Source organism: Argiope bruennichi, chromosome 8 (assembly GCF_947563725.1).
Source record: "Argiope bruennichi chromosome 8, qqArgBrue1.1, whole genome shotgun sequence".
Lineage (NCBI taxonomy): Eukaryota > Metazoa > Arthropoda > Arachnida > Araneae > Araneidae > Argiope > Argiope bruennichi.
The window spans coordinates 66,230,340-66,249,676 of NC_079158.1; the positions used below are offsets into that span (position 1 = coordinate 66,230,340).

The 19,337-nt window shown below is 30.8% G+C and overlaps 1 protein-coding gene across 2 annotated transcripts in view; it reads left to right on the forward strand.

Moving 5' to 3' along the window:
* LOC129981733 (soluble guanylate cyclase 88E-like) overlaps nt 1-19,337 on the forward strand; it is a 283,599-nt gene that overhangs the window by 256,628 nt on the left and 7,634 nt on the right. The window contains exons 10-12 of one of the 2 annotated variants that reach the window (XM_056092694.1): nt 1,224-1,333; nt 9,600-9,689; nt 16,345-16,669. In XM_056092694.1, the coding sequence (XP_055948669.1) occupies nt 1,224-1,333; nt 9,600-9,689; nt 16,345-16,669 (525 nt within the window). Of the gene's footprint in view, nt 1-1,223; nt 1,334-9,599; nt 9,690-16,344; nt 16,675-19,337 lie in introns of both variants that reach the window. The other variant, XM_056092695.1, reaches the window with a different exon arrangement.

Here is a 19,337-nt window from a genome sequence, read left to right on the forward strand (position 1 = left end):
GTTCGTAGTTTGAGTGCATTCAGCATGCTTCAAAGAACAAATTCTTAGCAATCGCAGCGAATTTGGACAGTGAAAAATATTCTATGTAGTTGTTGTTATTTTTTTTCTTGATGCTTGATTAGATAGTTTTGAAAATATTATACCACAATATGAAAGGAACAAATATAAAATTAGTTTGTTTGCAACAATTGTTGCTCTAGCAACTTTCGGCGACCCGTTATTGACCTACAAGGCTAACAAAATTCATTTTGCAATATCAAAGAACTTGATGTCATTTTGTGATGATGTCAAAAACTGCACCCTTTGAAGAACTTCAGCTTATATCACGAATTTAAAAATACATTTAAAATTGTACTTATGCAATGAATATATAACATTCTGATTTGTTAAATACGCACGCGAAGTGGAAAATTTAATTAGAAACGTGAATTTAGTTTTTAGCTTGAGCTGTATCAAGATTTTATTTTGCGATATTTCTCAAAAACCACAATCAGGGGAGGGGGAAGTAAGAGAACTATTGACAATGTATCTAGATGTCCCGATTTTTCATTTAAAATAGAAAATGGGTGAAATCGGATCAGTAATTAATGCTGGGAAGCTATCATGCTTCCCCTTCCAAAGAAAATGTGCAATGAAGAAAACGAATGAAGTAATGAGTGAAAGGCAATCATCATTATGAAATAATGAGTGATGAATAATGAGGGAAGGCAGTCATTATAATGAGTGAATGCAATCATCATATCATTGCTGAAAGTCATAAGCCTTCGCCTAAAATAAACCCAGTCCCATCAACTGACGAAATCTGACCAGTTATTAGGACTGGGGTTCTGGAAAATGGATCTTTGTTTCCTATTTATTTTAAATATATAGATTATCAACATTTAACAAGAATAAAGAATTGATATCATCATTGAGGAAGAATGAATTTAATCGCTATCATTAACCATTAAGATCTTTACTCCAGATTTTTTTCGGTACACTTTATGCCTTGATTTGTTTATACTTTCCCTGTCTATCTGCGATTCTTTCGTTACACTGAACGTATTGCTAAGCTATAAAATCTTATCGCTTCTATTGGACTGAAAATATAATAATTGCTCAAATGTAGTTTTTAATTTTTTTGTTCATATTCAGATATTTATAATAATAAGAGTATTCCTTTATAATAATAAGAGTATTGGAGAATTATGTAAAAGGCTTTTCTTTCCAATATCCCATTGCAGGTGTGCACACAGGGCCAGTCGTGGCAGGTGTGGTGGGTTTGAAAATGCCTAGATACTGCTTGTTCGGAGACACTGTCAATACGGCATCGAGAATGGAAAGTACAAGCGAGGTAAGAAAACATTATTTGAAACTCCTACCATATAAATATTTTTGTAAATGTATATGCATATGAGGTGAAATGCTATCATGTTATTGTTTTTGTTATAGATCTCAATGGTTTTTTTTTTCTGGTTTGAGAGCTCGCGAATCCGTCCATAAGTATTTGCAATTTTTGCCATTTGCTTCAAATTGTTCTTTCAATAAAAGAAAATCGTTTACAGTTTTACTTTGTTTCAAAGCAATAAGAAACAGATGTATCAATTTACATTGAAATCGCTCAGATATTCGAAAATAATACAGGAACGAACATATTCATGCCAGCACACACACCTCAACATGTTTTAGTTTCTTACTTATCTTATAAAAAGTAGCGAGTAGTAAAAAATATAAAATCTAGTTTACGACTAGAACATTTTTGTAAACATCTTGAGGCAAATCAAAATTGATTTCATTTCCGTTTTGAGTAAAATTTCCCAACTAAAAATATTTTTGCTTTTGTTCCCAAAATATATTTCTCTCCAAATCATCCATTTAAGCATTTGACACAATACTAAAAATATCGTCTGAGCAAAAAAAACACAATGACATACGCGAGCCAAATGTTTCAACTACAGCTGCAAATACATAGATAATCATTATTGTCAATATCAAATAGCTCCAAATGTAAATTTTTTCTATGAAATTATTTATAGTATTTTGAATTGAGAAAATGTATGTGTAGTTTTTTTTTTCTTGAATCAAAGATATATGTCACCAATTGAAATTACTTGTTAAAAGCAATTGAAACCTCTAGACAGGTATTACAAAATGTAAGTAACAAAAATGTTAGAAAGGCTTTATTCTCTTAGAGATATCAAGAGAGATAACTGTATTTCGATAATTACATAATAAGAAATGATATTGATTTTCTACGTTTCCTCTGTAACTTTCAATAGCCTTGTTGAAAATAAATATTTCGAGGTCCAATAACTTTGAATTGCCTATATTGGTGAATTAACTCACTAGTAATTAAATTCATTTTTATATTAAAAATTTTCATCTTAATTTACCCTTGAGGAGTGAAATTTATGTAATAAAATTTTATGTATCTAAAGGACATAAAATCAACTTAGATGCGTAAGTTTTGTTTTTGTCAAAAAATTATCTTCTTTTATTGAACCAAAGCTATAAAAATTTATTAAAATATTCACTAATGATAAAATAAAAAATCTTGAATCTTCATCAAGATAAAATAAAAATAATAAATAAATAAAAATAATAAATAAAATAAAAAATCTTGAGAGTAAAAGTTCATTATCAAGAGAGTTAAAGTTGAGGATATGTGTAATTGCCTTCAATAGATGAAACGTCACAAAAAAATGAGCACACAAAAATTATAAATGTACCATAAGTGTATTTCATGTTGGTAGGATGCATTTAGGCACGCCAAAAGCGTGATGGTTAAGATTGTGATAGCATTCAATGAAAATTATCCTTTAAATAATTGAAGTTATTTCTGGAAATTAACATGGATATGTTTCCTACCGTGGGAGGTTAGTGACTCAATAAGATAGTTATGTAATAACACCAACGTTGCAATATATTTGTTGTTGAATTCTCTTTCCATTCATTCGAAGTAGCCCACATGAGACCTTTTTTCTTTTTCCTTAAAACTGTTATTACTTTTTATATATGGTTTTTTTTATAAATTTTAAACATACAATCAATAAAATAAACATTAATCAAGCGATTGAACTTACTTTTTGTCTTCCTTAGTTGGCAAACAATGTCACATTTTCTACTAACAGGGCTGTAAATTTTAATATGAATAAAAGTCATTGTAACTATGTTTGTACTGTCTGTCCGCCACGAAAACTCTTGCTGCCAAGGGGTTAGGTTTATGCGAATCGTTGTAGGAATCGGTTTTGGTTTTCGAAAGGGGGAATCTATCAGAGGTCTGGGATTTACTTGATTTTGACGCATATTTGTGTCGGTAAAAGATCTGTTGATCATCCGTCTTTTCGCTTTTGCCACAGATGTCTTTATATTAGTTTAGCTTGTTTCTTTTAAATTTATTTAAACTTTTTTCTCTTTAAAATGAATTGCATTTCATTATCTGTTTATGTATTTATTTTACTTATGTTTTGTTTCTTATGTTTGTTATTCATGTTTGTTTCCTCGTCAATTTAAGAAAGGAAAGACATTAAAATCGCCATCACGTATAATTATGCTTAACGTTGTAGGGTTTACATCCAGGACCTTGCTTCTTTACAACTGCTACTGAGTATTGATATTCATTGAAAAAAAAAGCTAATTTTTTAAATTTCATTATTTGAAATAACAGTTCTTATAGTTGTTATAATTGGGCTTTTTTTTCAAACTTGGGAATGTAATTATCTAATAATTTGAAATACTGTCTGGAATGAACCTACAATTTTTTTTCAATAGAAATAATTTAAAACAAAATTTTAAAAAGTCCTTATTCGGACTCTCCTTAAAGTCTGAGTTCAATGATGAAATCCTGAATGTGCAGTTGAATTGTTTTAAAATCCCAAATACTTTCACAAATGAACTTCACAAAATTAATTATATTTTAGAAAGTGTGTGCATATTGAAATTAAAATCGTTACGGATGAAATTTAAGTATAAACAATTTTTTAGACGTGTTTGCTTAGTATCATAGTCAATAATTTTGTGTCTGTGAAAATATGTATTTCAGAGAAAGTAAATAACTGTAAATTTTGAAAAGGAATATACATCTAATATGAACATTTTAATCGATATTAGAGTATAAACATGCTTTTATAAAAAAAATTATGAAATAATTACGATTAATTATACTATAATTTTTATGTTCAGCTAAATGAGTTATCCCACGATTGCTCCAAAAATTTGGTATTAATGGGTCATCTGAATGTGGTATAATGAAATGAAAATGATGAAAATTATGAATGAAAATTTTTTTGGTTTGAACTGATCTTAACAGTACTTTATATTTTTTAATTGTTTTTTTTTTTCGTTTTATTTTGCTATCACTGGATATGCAAATAATTACTTAGGGTATTTTTAAGTTTATCGTTCGCATAGGTAAAGTATATTGATATTTTTATGAATCCAATATTCTAATAATTTGTTTTCAAAATTTAAATACAATAATATCATATACAGCCAATTTGATACAAATTGTAATATGTCAACATATGACATTAAAAAAACAGTGTTATTATCTAAAGTGTAGATTCTTATGAGTTTGAGGGCCGTGGTTGCCTGGTGGTAAGGTCCTGGCTTCGGAACAGGAGGGTTTCAGATTCGAGACAGGATTCCCCGAAGAACTGCCGAGTAAGCAGATCTGGTGCACTTTAAATCCGTTCGCACCAAACGTCCTCCAGTTGGAGTGGAGGTTTGGAGAGGGGCTGCTAGCTCAGATGTCGTCCTCGTCATCTGACCGCGATTCCAAATGCATGTAAATGCGATTTCAAAAACTCAATGGCTTAAACAAATGAAAATTGGTATCTGATTTTATGACTACAGTTGTAGTTTTGTGTCATACTAAACTGCAAATGTAGTTATCATTTGGTTTCAATCGGTAGAGAAATAGGCATATCCAAAACACATACAATTCTGATGTGCAAGAATCTGAAAATAAAAATATGAGTACTCATGGCGTTCTCGGTTTTGTCCAAGTTCCATGTATTGTGCGTGTACAGAGGGGGAGGGGTAACATCTTTATGAGAAAGAATGCGAGGAAATTTCGAGGATATCATTCCCGTTGGTTGAATTGTTATTTTGAAATGTACATTGATGAATTTCTTCAAAATTATGATGCATATATGCATTTTTAGTGTAAATGTCTAATACATAGCTAATTCCCTTTTTTGTATGTGTGTGATATCACGTCAATACCAGCAGGTATAATCTGGAAAAAATTTTCGCCTGTGCCAACGAGATCTGAAAAATGGATATTCGTCAAAAATTAGCAGTCGGATTTTTTGAAAATTTCAAAGCATATTTCACATAAATGAAGAAAAAAGAGAAACAATCAAAAATATCTTTTATTCAGGGCAAATCTGAAAATTTTAGAAAAGCTAGCAGATTTAGCAAATTGTATTTAATTAGCGAAAACTTTCCGAAGCAACTTTCAGCTATTCTAATCTTAAGTACCACCTACACTGGCTTCCGTTCCGGTTATAACCAGAATACCATCCTTCGAAAGTTTGTATCCCAACATAATCATCAACCCGTAGAGACAGCTTGACTGCTGAAAGCCCTCTGCCAGAGAATTGATTGTCTCTTTGCTTCATTAGGTGATCTTAAGGCTCTCGAGTCTTTTTAAGAGCCTCATTAAATTTTCGACACGTGGCCAGGCAGAAGAATACGCTGCCTAAAATCTATTCAGTGTTAACAAAACGAGTTATTTTTAGTGCCATAATGCGTTTCTACTAATCCTTTTTCGCCCAGTTTTCACTTTTAATCTGTTCGGCATTCAAGGGAATTTTCAAGGCGCAGAGTAGATTAATATTTTAGACACTTACTAATTATTTAATACTTAATAATAACTCAAGCTTTCGGCTTCATTTATAATAATTATTTTAATTCAAAATGTATCATGTTTTCAGCTTGCCTTTGAAGAACATCTTACAGTTATTGATTATCATCCTTTGCTAATAAGGATTTAAAACTAGAAATATCTAGCGGCGCCGAACTGTCTCTATTATGTAATCCTTTCATTAGCCTTTCTTTATTTTTATTTAGTTAAATAAGATAAAGATGTTTTGAAATTACAAGAGATCTATTTTGGGATGAATGTCACTGTTTAAAGTCATGGTTAGATGATGAAAAAGACATTTGAATACGCTGTCCCCCACAAACACACACACCAGCTGTTTTCCACATCCCACCATAGCTATAACTACACTGACTATATCACCCAGCCTAATTAAGGCCTTCAGATTTAATCTGATTGTCCGGATTATTACGACAGCAACTCTGGCGGAAACTAAAAGTGAGTCAAACTATAAGGGCCATCACCGGCCAAGATACAACCTTTCCTGTGAGAAGAACGTGCCATCATCTATAAGAAGTAGCCAACTCCTATCATTTCTTTATCCACCAGGGTGGCGAGAACCAACCACCATACCGGAAGTTTCTTATCCTCATTTCTGAGGTGACCCTGGTGGGAGTCGCCATAGTTGTAAAGGATGACTGCAAATTCATAGTACAGACTTCGAAGTGAGGTAAAGAACAAAAATACAAATAATATTCACATAGGACACCCAAGTCACAATTCATTTCTTTAGTCATAAGTACAGGGTGTCTCAGTTCAACCGAAACTAGATATTTGTCTCAAATGGTTAAGATATTTTAAAGAAATTTTCAACAGTACTAAATTTATTTAAAACAATCATTTATTGTACAGAAATGCATAGATTTAAATGACATAAATAAGAGATGAAGAGAAAGACAAAACGTTTAATGAAGGCATCGTTAACGAGTGCAATGCTTACAAGAACTGTTCAAAACTGCTTCCACCTATGGTGATACATGCTTAATAGCTTTAGTAAAGCAACTGGCGTACACTGCCATAGATTCTATGAACTTCACACACAAACATGCAGCATCTGCTGCTTTTTGGGAGACTAGATCCTCAACTGGCTCAATTGGAATCTCATAAACTAAACTCTTTGTATGTCCTTAGAAAAAGTAATCGATGCTCGATAAAGCGGTTGATTGGTGTGCCAAAGGACTTGTCCACCAGGCATCCTCATTAAAATAAATGATTATTTTAAATAAATGTACCAAAATAAATGCATTAAATAAATTTTGAATATTTCATTAAAATATCTCCACTAGTACAGAAATTAGAAACAAAACCTCTTCTCCTAGCTTGTACATGGATTTGAAATCACTCTGTATTTTGATAACAATTTTGAAATTCCCTTTTCCGAAATTAGCTTGCACCAGTTGGATTCTCAGTGGAATAAAGTCCCGAGGTTGTGGATTTGAAATAATAAATCAACATTTTATTTGTCAAGTGTGAGAAATGATTAGTTAAAAGTTTGTTTAGTGCCACATTAATTAACTAGTCTTGAAATAGTAATAAAAATTTTCTCCGGAGGGAAAAAAACGGTGCTTTAAATATACAATGAAATTTAGCGATGTTATTCAGGTTCAACTATATGATTTTTGTAATACAGGGATATTTGATTTTTGTAATGCGGAGATACTTGTGTTTATATGAATTTTTATTTCATTTTTTTATCTGCTGGTATATGAATCAGAAGAAAAAATCGAAATGCGAATTTGATATACATATATCAATCAAACAATTACTTTTTGTACAATAAAAACTATTATGACTTAAGTTCAATTGGAACATTTTGGACAACTGGAGGTTTGTCAAATCTGAGAAAAAGGAGACAAAAGGGAAAGACGATTCGGACCACGTTTCAGATCTCTCCGAATTGGAAAAATACATTTTTTGATACTATATGTGTTTGTCCGTCTGTCTCTCTATGAATACAATAACTCTTTGTGCTTTGATCTCGTTGGATGAAATTTGGTTTATAGACTTTATACTTTTATTGATAGAGTTTTATCAAATTTTAAACGAAATCCATTTATAGAAAATGTATTTATTATGCTGTCCGAGTACGATATTCATAAAACATAATGAGTTAGTTAAATAAAATTTGGTGCACAGGTTTAGATCTGAAATGTGTATTCTTATTAAATTGTGATCAAATCTGTCAAAGGGTTAACCATCTGTTGGGTGATTTTTCCACATGTATGCGTACCTAATGACTCAAAAGTACAATGACTTAAGTAAATGAAATGTGGTATATTACCTTGTGACAACAATTGCAGCTGTGTGTCAGATTTTGGTTTTAAGCGGTCGGAAAAAGAGGTTAATGCATAAGCACCTGAAAAAGAAATTTTTATTTTCAAATTCTATTTTCAGGTGCTTATGTATTAACCGCTTTAATTCGCCAAAAATTACGAGAAAGATTTGATGAAAAAATAGATTCAAGCCAAAGATCAATATTTCATAATTATTTTTCGCCAATGCCATGCAGGTCATTTGCAGCTTTACTCAAGAACCACAGTTTTTAGGGAGGTAGAGAGAAGGGGACAAATCCTTTATTAGAGAGTGTACGAGGAAAATTTAGGGAGATAATTCTAGCTTTTTTAATTTGACGACTATATTCTGTTGGCTGACGACTGTTGGCATTCTTGGCGATATGATTAAGCACATTAAAGAATTTCAAGCAATATGTCCTATATGTGAGCACAATGACTCAAAAGTGCAAAATAAATGAAACCTTATATATGATCTTACTATTACAACTATAGATTAATAACGAATTTTAGACTTAATCTATCAAAGATAAAAACTCTAAATTAAATGTTTTGATTCTCTTCGTTCATCACAAAAACTTAACTACCATACAAGTATGTAAGCGAATGATCGAAAGAATACCCTTATTAATTAAATAAAAATTTAAATAAATGAATTAAAAATAAAAAAATTAAAATCTGCTGTTGCAAATTTCAAGCTATCATGTGAGAACATTATTTTTTTAAAGTCACATGGTATCTATTTGTCGGAAAAACATCACGTACTCACATGACTCATGTTTCGCAATCACAAACATTTAGAAAAGCAATGACTCTTGACCATCTCAAAATCAATCGAGTGCTAAAATTTCTTTCTCGAGGCCAGAACTATTTTCGTAACAAACCAGTTTTAACAATCACGTGAATATCAAATTACCTATGCGTCGATAATTAGAAAATAATGTGTGTGTTTTCCTTTCCCCATCTCAAAATCATTTTGTTTGAGCTCCAAACCTTTTTTTGCCACCTAGAATTTAAAAACAAATTATATATATAACTTTCGATACCTTTCATAGCTGTTTCGCTTTCATTCCCGTTTTTCTTCTCTGGGCAACAATTTCTTGCAAACATTCCCTTTAATGGCCGAATAGGAGAATCGGGTACATGGTGGACATTCGCGTCAAGTTGTAACTGTTTGTTGGCGATAAGTCGCCAGATGTAACAACCTTCTTTATCCTTTTCGAATAACCCTAAAAGCGAAAACTGATACCTCAAAAGCGAAAATTCGTCAATTTTCTGCCGTGCATTTTGGGCAAACAACATAATTTTTTCACATGATAATAAATATTTTTAGAATTTTTGATTTGAATCTTTCTAAAATTTGATTTTGATTCAAGTAATTTTTCATACCACTATATATGTTTACAAATTGAAAAACTTACTGGGTAATTCTTTCTTTTCAGGCTTTAAAGATCCACATCAGTGAGAAGACCAGAGATAGGCTAGATCTCACAGAATGGGACATATCAGATCGAGGCACCATCACAGTCAAAGTAAGACAAAGATGTTTTGTAACATCACTTAAAATGGCCGAAATTTTTCTAAGTGGTTAAACTAATTATCTGTCTGAATTTCTGTTACTTAAAGAAAATTTGTTTCTTTCAGTTGATTCAATCCAAACTATAGGGTATTAATAAAAGAATACTTCAACTTTAAAGGACTAAAATTACGAAACTGAAAAAAGTTGCGGCATATTTTAGTTACTTTAGACAAACTGAATCAAAAATAAATAATATTTTAAAGTTTATAAAATTATAAATGTTTCATTGTAACCGCAATCAAAAATACGAGCGATATCCAATCCACAGTAGAGATTGTTCAAACTTTTTTACAATATATCCGATGTTGCAGTTTGGTTATGCAATCATTCAGTTCAAGAGAGTTCATTTCAGCATCTCGAGTTTATAAAAATAAGTATAATTTTAAACAAGATGCCAAAAAATTACCAAACTATTTTTTAATACAGTCTAAAGATTTTTAATAAAATGTTTGATTAATAGATGTTGATTAATCAGTCTAAGAAATCAACTGCAAAATTTAATTTACAAATGTTTTTGAAAATATAAAAAAAAATCCTAATGATAATGGTCTGTTAATTAAAAAAAAATATTTAATTTATATTTGAATCAATTCGGTATTTATCTCTTGTAAATGAAATGCAAATCACAAAATTAGTTTACTCTGAAAATATCATCAAAATAATCAAGATTCGGGGACTCCCAAAAGTTGCCGGTATCTAGGCAGTTACCTGGATGCCTATTTATAATCCGGTCCTCGTCAAAAGTTCTAGAAATAGTCGTTGAAACGATCAATAATATCATGATAAATGAAAAGATGGAAATCATTTTCATCCGTTACTCCAAACTCACTGCACCTTATATGAAGAAAGTTGCCCCCAGGCCAAAGAAAGCTCGATTTGAACGAAATGCCTTGACCAACTGAAAATGGCATGCAATGTAGGAAAATGAAAGCTGAGTTATTACTTCTCTGTCATTCAAAAGAAATAGGAAATTCAAATGACGTTCAAATTATGATATGTTTTGCATAAAATATATTTCTTATATATTTTCTTTTTTGTTCCGTTTATTTGTTATAGACTCCAGCAGGCAGAACACGAAGGGAGATACTTGAAATAGATTTACACAAATAATGTGTTAAAATAAGAGTTTTATTAAAAAGTTTGAGTTTCGTAAATTAAATTCGCACCGAAAAAAATTTAGACGTTCAGGAAATACTAAATTTTATGATATTGCGCCGAAATGGTTTTCATATTTTAAATTAAAAATGAAGGAGGGCGAATTCTGCATATCAGAGAATTCTGCATAGAGGGGGGGAAAAGATATCTTCAATATTTGATAAATGCTGTTACAAAAGAAAAATTCCGCCCTTAAGGCGCACCTCAGATATGAAGCCTCTGGAATGGTGGTTGGTTCTTATTTCTTTCGTGGTTAGAATAATAGTAAAGAGCTGCTATAGTGCCTTCATTATAGGGTCTGTTTTAATTTTCGAAATGATTTCGTCATTTAGATTATTCCGATACTTGGTCAGGTCAGGAGTAATGTTTGTAATTATGAAAGAAGAAGCTGAAATAGAAGCTTATTTCCAATTAAGCAATTATTTAGAACCTCTAAGCTGTGAGGGGACCGCTAGCAGAATGATTAAAACGCTTTATTTCCCTAGTTACCTAGTTTGTAAAAAATGCAATTTCCATGAATGATAAAAATATTATGGTAACATTAACATTTTATCAAGTATAATTGGTCAGGATCCTATATGTTTCATTACATTCATTCAATTATTAGAATATTTATAAAAACCTATGCTTCAATAGGATTATATACATATGTAGTTTTTTGGGCAGTTTGTAATCATAATAGATAGAACATATTCACAAATTTAATCAAATAAAATGAATTTAAAATGAATCATTAACATATTAAAAATGTGCTGAAATTTGAGACTAGTTGAGCATTTTATTAAAAATATTCTTCATAATTTGTACTGCCTAGGACTACAAATCCACCACTAAGCTTCAATGAAATTACCGTAAATTATTTCAAAATCCATTTACACTTACAATAATTATGAAGAGAAAATTTTAAATTATCATAGATTTTTATTAAACCCCCATCCTAAACAGCACTTTTTTTTTATCAATCTCACAGTGACAAAGCATTGATAACTTACTTATTTACATAATAATAATTCGTATAAAGTGTATTGTTGATGACATCATGAAAACCGAAATAATATGCTTAAGCTGTATTAGATAATTTATTTTAATTAAATTTTTCCGAAATTTTCCTACATTTCTGTTATTTTTTATTATCATTCTTTTCCACTCAGCCTATTACGTTGGATAAATAATTCCGTTTCAAAGCAATTTAAAAACTATATAGATGTGAACTTCACATCATGTTGTCCAATGATGAGAAATCCCACCCTACAAAATCTTACCTATTCATACGTGAAACTGCGCAACCCTGAAGGATACAAAGGGCATCAGAATTATGTTGTTGTTATTTCTTATGGCACTTGCCATGGACAAGCCTGCAGTTACGAAGACAGCGATTTAAGCCGGTGGGGGAGCGTCTCCTGTTTTAGTAGCGCCGCCTAGGGCCAAGAGTACGACTTAGCTACTCACGCATCACATTCGCTTGCACAACCCCTTTTTACAAGGGTGTACATTCACACATCTCACAGATAGAACAGATGAAGAACAACCATGCCCGAACCGGAACTCCAACCCAGTACGCCTAGATCACGGGAAAGATACGCTACCCCTATGCAAGGACGCCGGCTGAGTATTATGTGAACCACGGCTCTTTCAATGGAATAATAAGAATCGAGTATCAAATCCCTGACACTCCAGTTCAGAAGCTGAGTGCACGCTAAATCTGTCAGGGCCAAATTGATGGTGTTATGTGTAAGTTTAGAGAGGTGATCCCAGCTCAGGTATCGTCCTCGCCATCTGACAACGGTTAAAAATTAAGAGGTAAATCTCATAATAGCCCTAGTGTTGCTTTAAAACGGGACGTTGATATAATTAAACCAAACTGACAAAACGTTGACCTTTGTCCTCTGTATTTTAGGCGCAGCATAGCCAAACTTGGCTCTTGAGCCAAAAACCAACACAAAACAAATAAATCAAAAGGTGAGATTCTGCCACTGCCCAATTGTGGTTTCTAAAGGCAAGACATATAAACCAGCTGGAATAGTCCCCCAGAAAATTTCTCTCATTTTCTTAAACAAATGTGGATGTAATGTGGATGTATCCTCGTATCCCTCTTGCGAACAAAATTTACGAAAGATCCTATTACCTGACAATTAATCGCTGCGATGCAGTTAATACAGAAATACTTGTAATACGCATCTTGGGAAATTTTTATCAAATCGATTAAAATAAATATTTAACCCAAAAACTACAATTTTAATCACAAATTTACATATCAATATATCAAAGATATTGCGTTTTCATGGTTATAAACGGACAATCCGCAAACGGATTTAGTTCCAAATTTGATACATATCTTTATTTTAGATGTTAAATCTGTGCACCAAATTTTATCCTCTAGTTCTCTTCCTTTTATCGTTATCATGTTAACTTACATTCGAACAGTCGGATGGACAGATTTTCTCGGAATGAAATTCGTTTACAATTTGAAAGAAAAAAACTACAAATTTGGTGCAATATCGATTTTTACTCATCTGATTTAAAGTGTTTTTGAATTAACTACAAACAGCTTACTAACAACTACGAACTTAACTACAAACTTAATTCCAAAGATAACTGCAAACTTAACTACAAACAGAATTCCAAAGATATGCTTTTAGGTCAGGGATATTCGTCAAATGTTAGAGTTCAAATTTCTCTATATATTTCGTACACGAGAAAGTAAAAAAAAAAGAGAGAGAGAGAGAGAGAATTAAATCTTAAATCATGTATATCTTTTTCATGTTTATCATGGGAATTGCTTTTATTTTGCCTAGAAATCGATGGTCAGTTCACAAAATAGCAACATAAAATCCGAAGGCGATAATGCAATAAATATATGCAGCAGATACATCGCATAAATTATTACTCTTATTGTGTATCAAGAATGCGATTTTTTTTCCTGATTTGTATTGTTATTTGGTCAGACATCCAATATAAATGAATCGCCCACAAAAACAAACCAATGTTATTTTTTTGCTGGAGCTTTTGTGTTACTCCATTTATTACCTTCTCTTTTAATAGAAGTTGTTCTATGAAGTCTGTCTTGTCGGTATTTGTATAGCAGGATACACAATGCAAAGGACATTCGTTTCATTATTCTAGAGCTTTGTATAGTTCTTTAAAAATATAGTTTATCAAAAATGCATAAAAGAAGTCTCAAAGGAATAGTATTATCTTATTTTATATCATAGTTTGAACAAATTTTTAACTGAAATTATAAAAAGAAAATTCTGAAAAACGTGCTTTTGTTTTCTATTTAAAATTATTTCTTTCTGTTTCGGTTTGCAAAATTTATTCACACATAATAGACAGTTTTTACTTTCTCTTATACTAAATATGCAAAGTATTGTAATTAGACTTTGAAATTTTGATGAAACTTTACATTTTTGAACTCCTTGAGTCCAAAAAACACATTTTTGAACTTTGATTTCTGTGAACACGATAACTCAAAAACTTAATTTGTTAATTTGTAATATCGGTTCATTAACGGAATTACGCTTGGACCAAATGTAACAAAGGGTGAAGGACACGTTTTTATCTATATATTTTCACGTCACATTAACACAGAAAAGCAAGGACTTAAATACTTAAAAATTGGAACCGAGTTTTCTCGCCAAATTTTGGATGAATCGGGAAAATGAAAGAAAGGCAGCGAAAAACTCAAAAATGGGATAACATACTTCGTTTCCGCATACAGGATAACATACCGCATGCATGCTTTATTACATATCTAGCAGTTCCCGCACAGCGTTGCCTGTGGCATAACGCCCAAGAGGAAAAATTAGCTTTAAACTTAAGTCTACCTCCACTCGATATTCCCTCCACCCACTGTTCCACACTTGTTTATCAACTCTGTATAATTTGATATTAAAATAAAATTCAGCTTGCTACGTAATATTTCTTTGCAAACTATATTGACGATTTTTCCTCCTGCTGCCAAGACAAAAAGATTTTGTTTGGATGCAACTCTAGAAAGTGCCACAGAAACTTGTCCATGAGAAAAACATTTTCCGCTTAAGTCAATTCCACAGTGTGAAACACTTGTCCTTGAAGTAACTAAAATCGCAATTTTAAAACTCCTTTTTTTTATATATGTTTTCTATAGAATAAAACCTTCCCCAACAAATGCCCTACAAAATGGTATAAATATATCGAATATCAGTTTATTTTGGGGGTATAATGAGTTTTGAATCGCTGTTTAAAATCAGACGTAAACAAAGAAATGTATCGCATATGCATACCACAGCTCTTGCTATTTGCGCATGCGCAATTTGTAGTTTTCGCACATGCGCGGATAAGTGTATTACGCATGCGCGAATCGTAATAGGAAAATAATTGACATCGCAATTATAAAACTCCTTTTTTAATTTTGATATGACTTCATATACTAAAACATTCCCCAATAAATGCCCTTCAAAATGGTACAAATATCTCTAATTTCTCGAGTTTTTCTGGTTTAAACATACAGACGCTTTCATGAGACTTCATTTTATACTATGTATAGATATAGGCTAACTAACTCCGTTTTGTTTATAATATAGCGTATTATAAAACACATTATATGCCTCCGCCTACACACTGAAAGGGGGGGGGCTCTCACCTTTGTAGACAGCCATGACCAAATGTCTGGTGTTTTCCGATCTACCAGTGGTGAATTTAAGTATTTTGACCCTAAACAGTCCACATTATTAAACCTTTCTATTAATTAACTGATCAATTTAATTTCACATTGCAACTCATTTTAACTTGTTTTATTTTATTTTATTAACTTCGTAAAAATGGCTCTGGTTCTTTTAAGTTCACAACATTATCGAAGCAGACGATCCACGTTTATAAATATTCTAATAACGAAAAGTGATCGTAATAAAGCATTTAAGCACCGATCAATTGTATTTGATAATTAATACAACTTAATACTTTATAATACGTAGAACTTGTATTTTTTACTTGCTTATTTATTTGGCAACAAGAAAAATAATCGACATGTTGCTACCTCTCTCAGACTCGAGGCCTAGTCTGAAATACGCCATTGCTCTCTACGCTACCCCAACCAAAGAATGTAGGGAAGGAGAGAAAAGGGGGTTCTAAATTATTCTAAGTATACTAGAAAATCGAAGGGAAAACATTCCTGCTAGGTTTTGTTATGAAGTTTTAGCTACGGGATTAACTATGCACGCGATTTAATAACTAAGTGCACATTGACATAAGCTAAGCTGTGATGTCATATCCGTCTTCTTGATGTCAGATGGCAAAGGATTTCAAAATTAAATCATGGACATACTTTATTTTCGAGAAATCCTTAATATGAACATGAATAGTCTGCATTAGATAATCCAATTGTGCAAAATGAGAAAAGCATTTTGACTGACCAATTCTAACTATTTTCAAATCAATAAAATCAAACAATATATTTATTTTTTTATATTTTTAAGGGAAAAGGAGAAATGAAAACATATTGGCTGCATGGACGCTTAAAACCACCTGTGGTTTTCCACCGACGAGAGACACCAAAATTAATAGAGCCCAACAAGCCAGACTTCGGCAAAGAACCCCTGAATGTGGAATTTCTTTTGGACTCTCATGACACTCGATCCTTGTACTCCCCTGTCACCTTCGAAGACGTCTCCAGATATTCGCCAGTAATGTCGCCAACCAGCTCTATTTCGAATGATCTCTTGCCATTGGCGGATTTTGAAAAGGATACTCTGAGGTTGCCAGAGCCTTCTGTGTCGCCACAAATCTCTAGCCACCGAGAAGGTAATGTAAGTGGCGGTATTTGTCTCACTTGATTGTTCCTATGGGGTATGGTCAGCTTTTTTGAGGTGCCACCAAAACAGGACCAATAGGGCTTCGCGGTTTATGGGTTTCGCTGCCATTCAGTGCTTAAATTGATGTCGTAAATTTCGTAGTGGCATCGAAGTTGCAAAGCAAAATTACGTAAATGTATTCGTTTATATGAAATGATGTCGGCTTTGACAAGTAGATTGTGGAGAAATGAGGAAGGGAAAATAGATGGGGATAGATTATTTCCGTTGACACAGTATCTTAGATATCGATTTCTAAATCATGGAACGTCAGCTTCATTTGCAAGATAAAAATGAAGGATATTCTCTTTCTTAATTGTAATTTTAAAAATATTCATTCCTATTTTATTTTTATTCTTTTCCTATTTTATATTTATTTTTTATTTTTATTCTTTTCTATTTTCTATTTATTTTTTATTTTTATTCTTTTCCTATTTTATATTTATTTTTTATTTTTATTCTTCCTTTATTTCTTCTATTTTATTTTATTTCTATTTTATTTTTCTTCTTTATTGTTTTATTCATTCCTATGTTATTTTTGTTCTTTTATTTTTTATTTTTATTCTTTTTATGCCTATTTTATTTTTATTCTTATTTTATTTTTTCTTTTCTTTTTCTTTTATTTTATTCTTCAAATATTTTGAGTGGAACTTGAGTAATCCGATATATTTAACTCAATCATTCCTTATTCGAATTTTTTCTTTGGTTCTTTAAACTTCATATTAATGTAACATTAAAATATCGTCTGTAATTCGAATTTCTTTTGATTAATTCAAAAACAAAACTAAAAATTATAAAATTTATTAATTATGAAAATTTTCTGTTAATTGAATTCTACGTGCCTTATCGTTATTAATAATTTCTAATGTCTTTAATACACTCAAGGACTTCAATGCTTTATTCTGTATTCAATCAAAATAGGCTGTAAAAACTCTTCAATAATTACTATGGATATGATATGAGAGAACACTTTAATTGCGAATATTTACATAAAAAATTTCGAAAGCATATTTACATCGAGAAAACGAAATCTGAAAAAATTATACCATGTGGAGTTGAGTTGCAACTGGTATGACGTTTACACAGGCAATGAAAAAAAGCATTTAAAATCGTTGAAAAAAATTATACCTAAATTATATTGTTTAGTTTGAATTTTTATTGCACTATTGAAGAATTTAAAGTGTTACAGATTGTTTATTTATTAAAATTATTTATCACATTCGGAATTATAAAAAAATTTTCAATTATAAGTTCTTATTCTTACTATGAATTATTATTTATGAAAATTATTTATTGCTTATTTATTAAATACATATTTTTTCTAAAACTGATCAGTATAAAAAATAATTTCTTATCAGTTTTAGTTTTGAAAATCTCTTTTTTTTTTTTTTTTTTCTTTCTGTACTCATTTATAGATTCATCTTTTTTTTTTTTTTTTTTTTTTTTTTTTTTCAAATCTTTAGATAAGTCGAAATTTCTTTATCTTCCCAGTTGAAATTATAATGTAGAATCGATATATAGAATAGAATAATTATTAGGATTAGTTTCGAATTAGTCATGTTCTGCAGTTATTGCAAAAAAAAAATTTAATGGACTGTTGCCAATGAAGTAAAATTTATAGTTATATAATAAAAAAAGTCTCATTTAAAAAATTCCATTGACTAAAATATTTAGAGTTTTCTAAGAAATGTCTGGTTTAAGTCTAAATATTTCTTGACATTAAAATAAATTTCTTTTTGATTTATTGTCAAAAACATTTTCTAATATTTATTTATTTATTTAATTTTTTCATTCCTGATATTTTTTTTCTGCTTCGATAAAAGTTTTTTCATGTTATGCTTCAATAATCCCCTGCGATTCATTTCTAAAATATCACTTTTAATAAATTTTTAATGACAAGAACAAAATTATCTTTTAAAAACTTCTAAATATAGCTCATAAATTTCTTATCTATCAAACAAAAAAAAAGCTTTAATGAAGCCAAATGCCTATTCCTATTATACTCATCTGATTAATTTATATTTCATAAATAATTATCAAATGGTTTTCAAACACTGTAAATTAAAACTAAGAAAGTGAAAAAAAAAGTTTTTATTTTATTTTATTGCACTAAACTTGCTATATGAGTGAACAGACTTTTATGCGAATTGTTCAGTCTAATTTATTATACAATTATTAATTTCTAAATCGTTAGAGATAAGCAGATGCTCCAAATCCAAAAAAGGGCTCTAAATGCCGTAAAGAATTATATTTTATGCCTTTTGAATCAATACACATACTGCTAAAAAATTGCAATGTCTAAATTTTTATATACTTCTGACGTATTAATATACTTAGTAAATTATTCTTAATATACTTATATTTAAAATATCTACACTTCTGTTATCAAATCAAAGATAGTTATGAAGCTTTGAGTTGAGGCTTTAAATTTTAGTCCAATAAACGGTCGTCTCAAAAAAAAAAAATGAATTATTTTAGTTTCTGTTGTTTTCGCGAGGTGACTATCAAATGGTCTAAAATCGTCCGAAATTGTGGTATTCAAAGCTTTTTAATTCTGTCAATTTTTGTCGTTGGTGTCTGGATTTGATTATGTTTAATAAAGCAATTTTTCAAGTATGTCT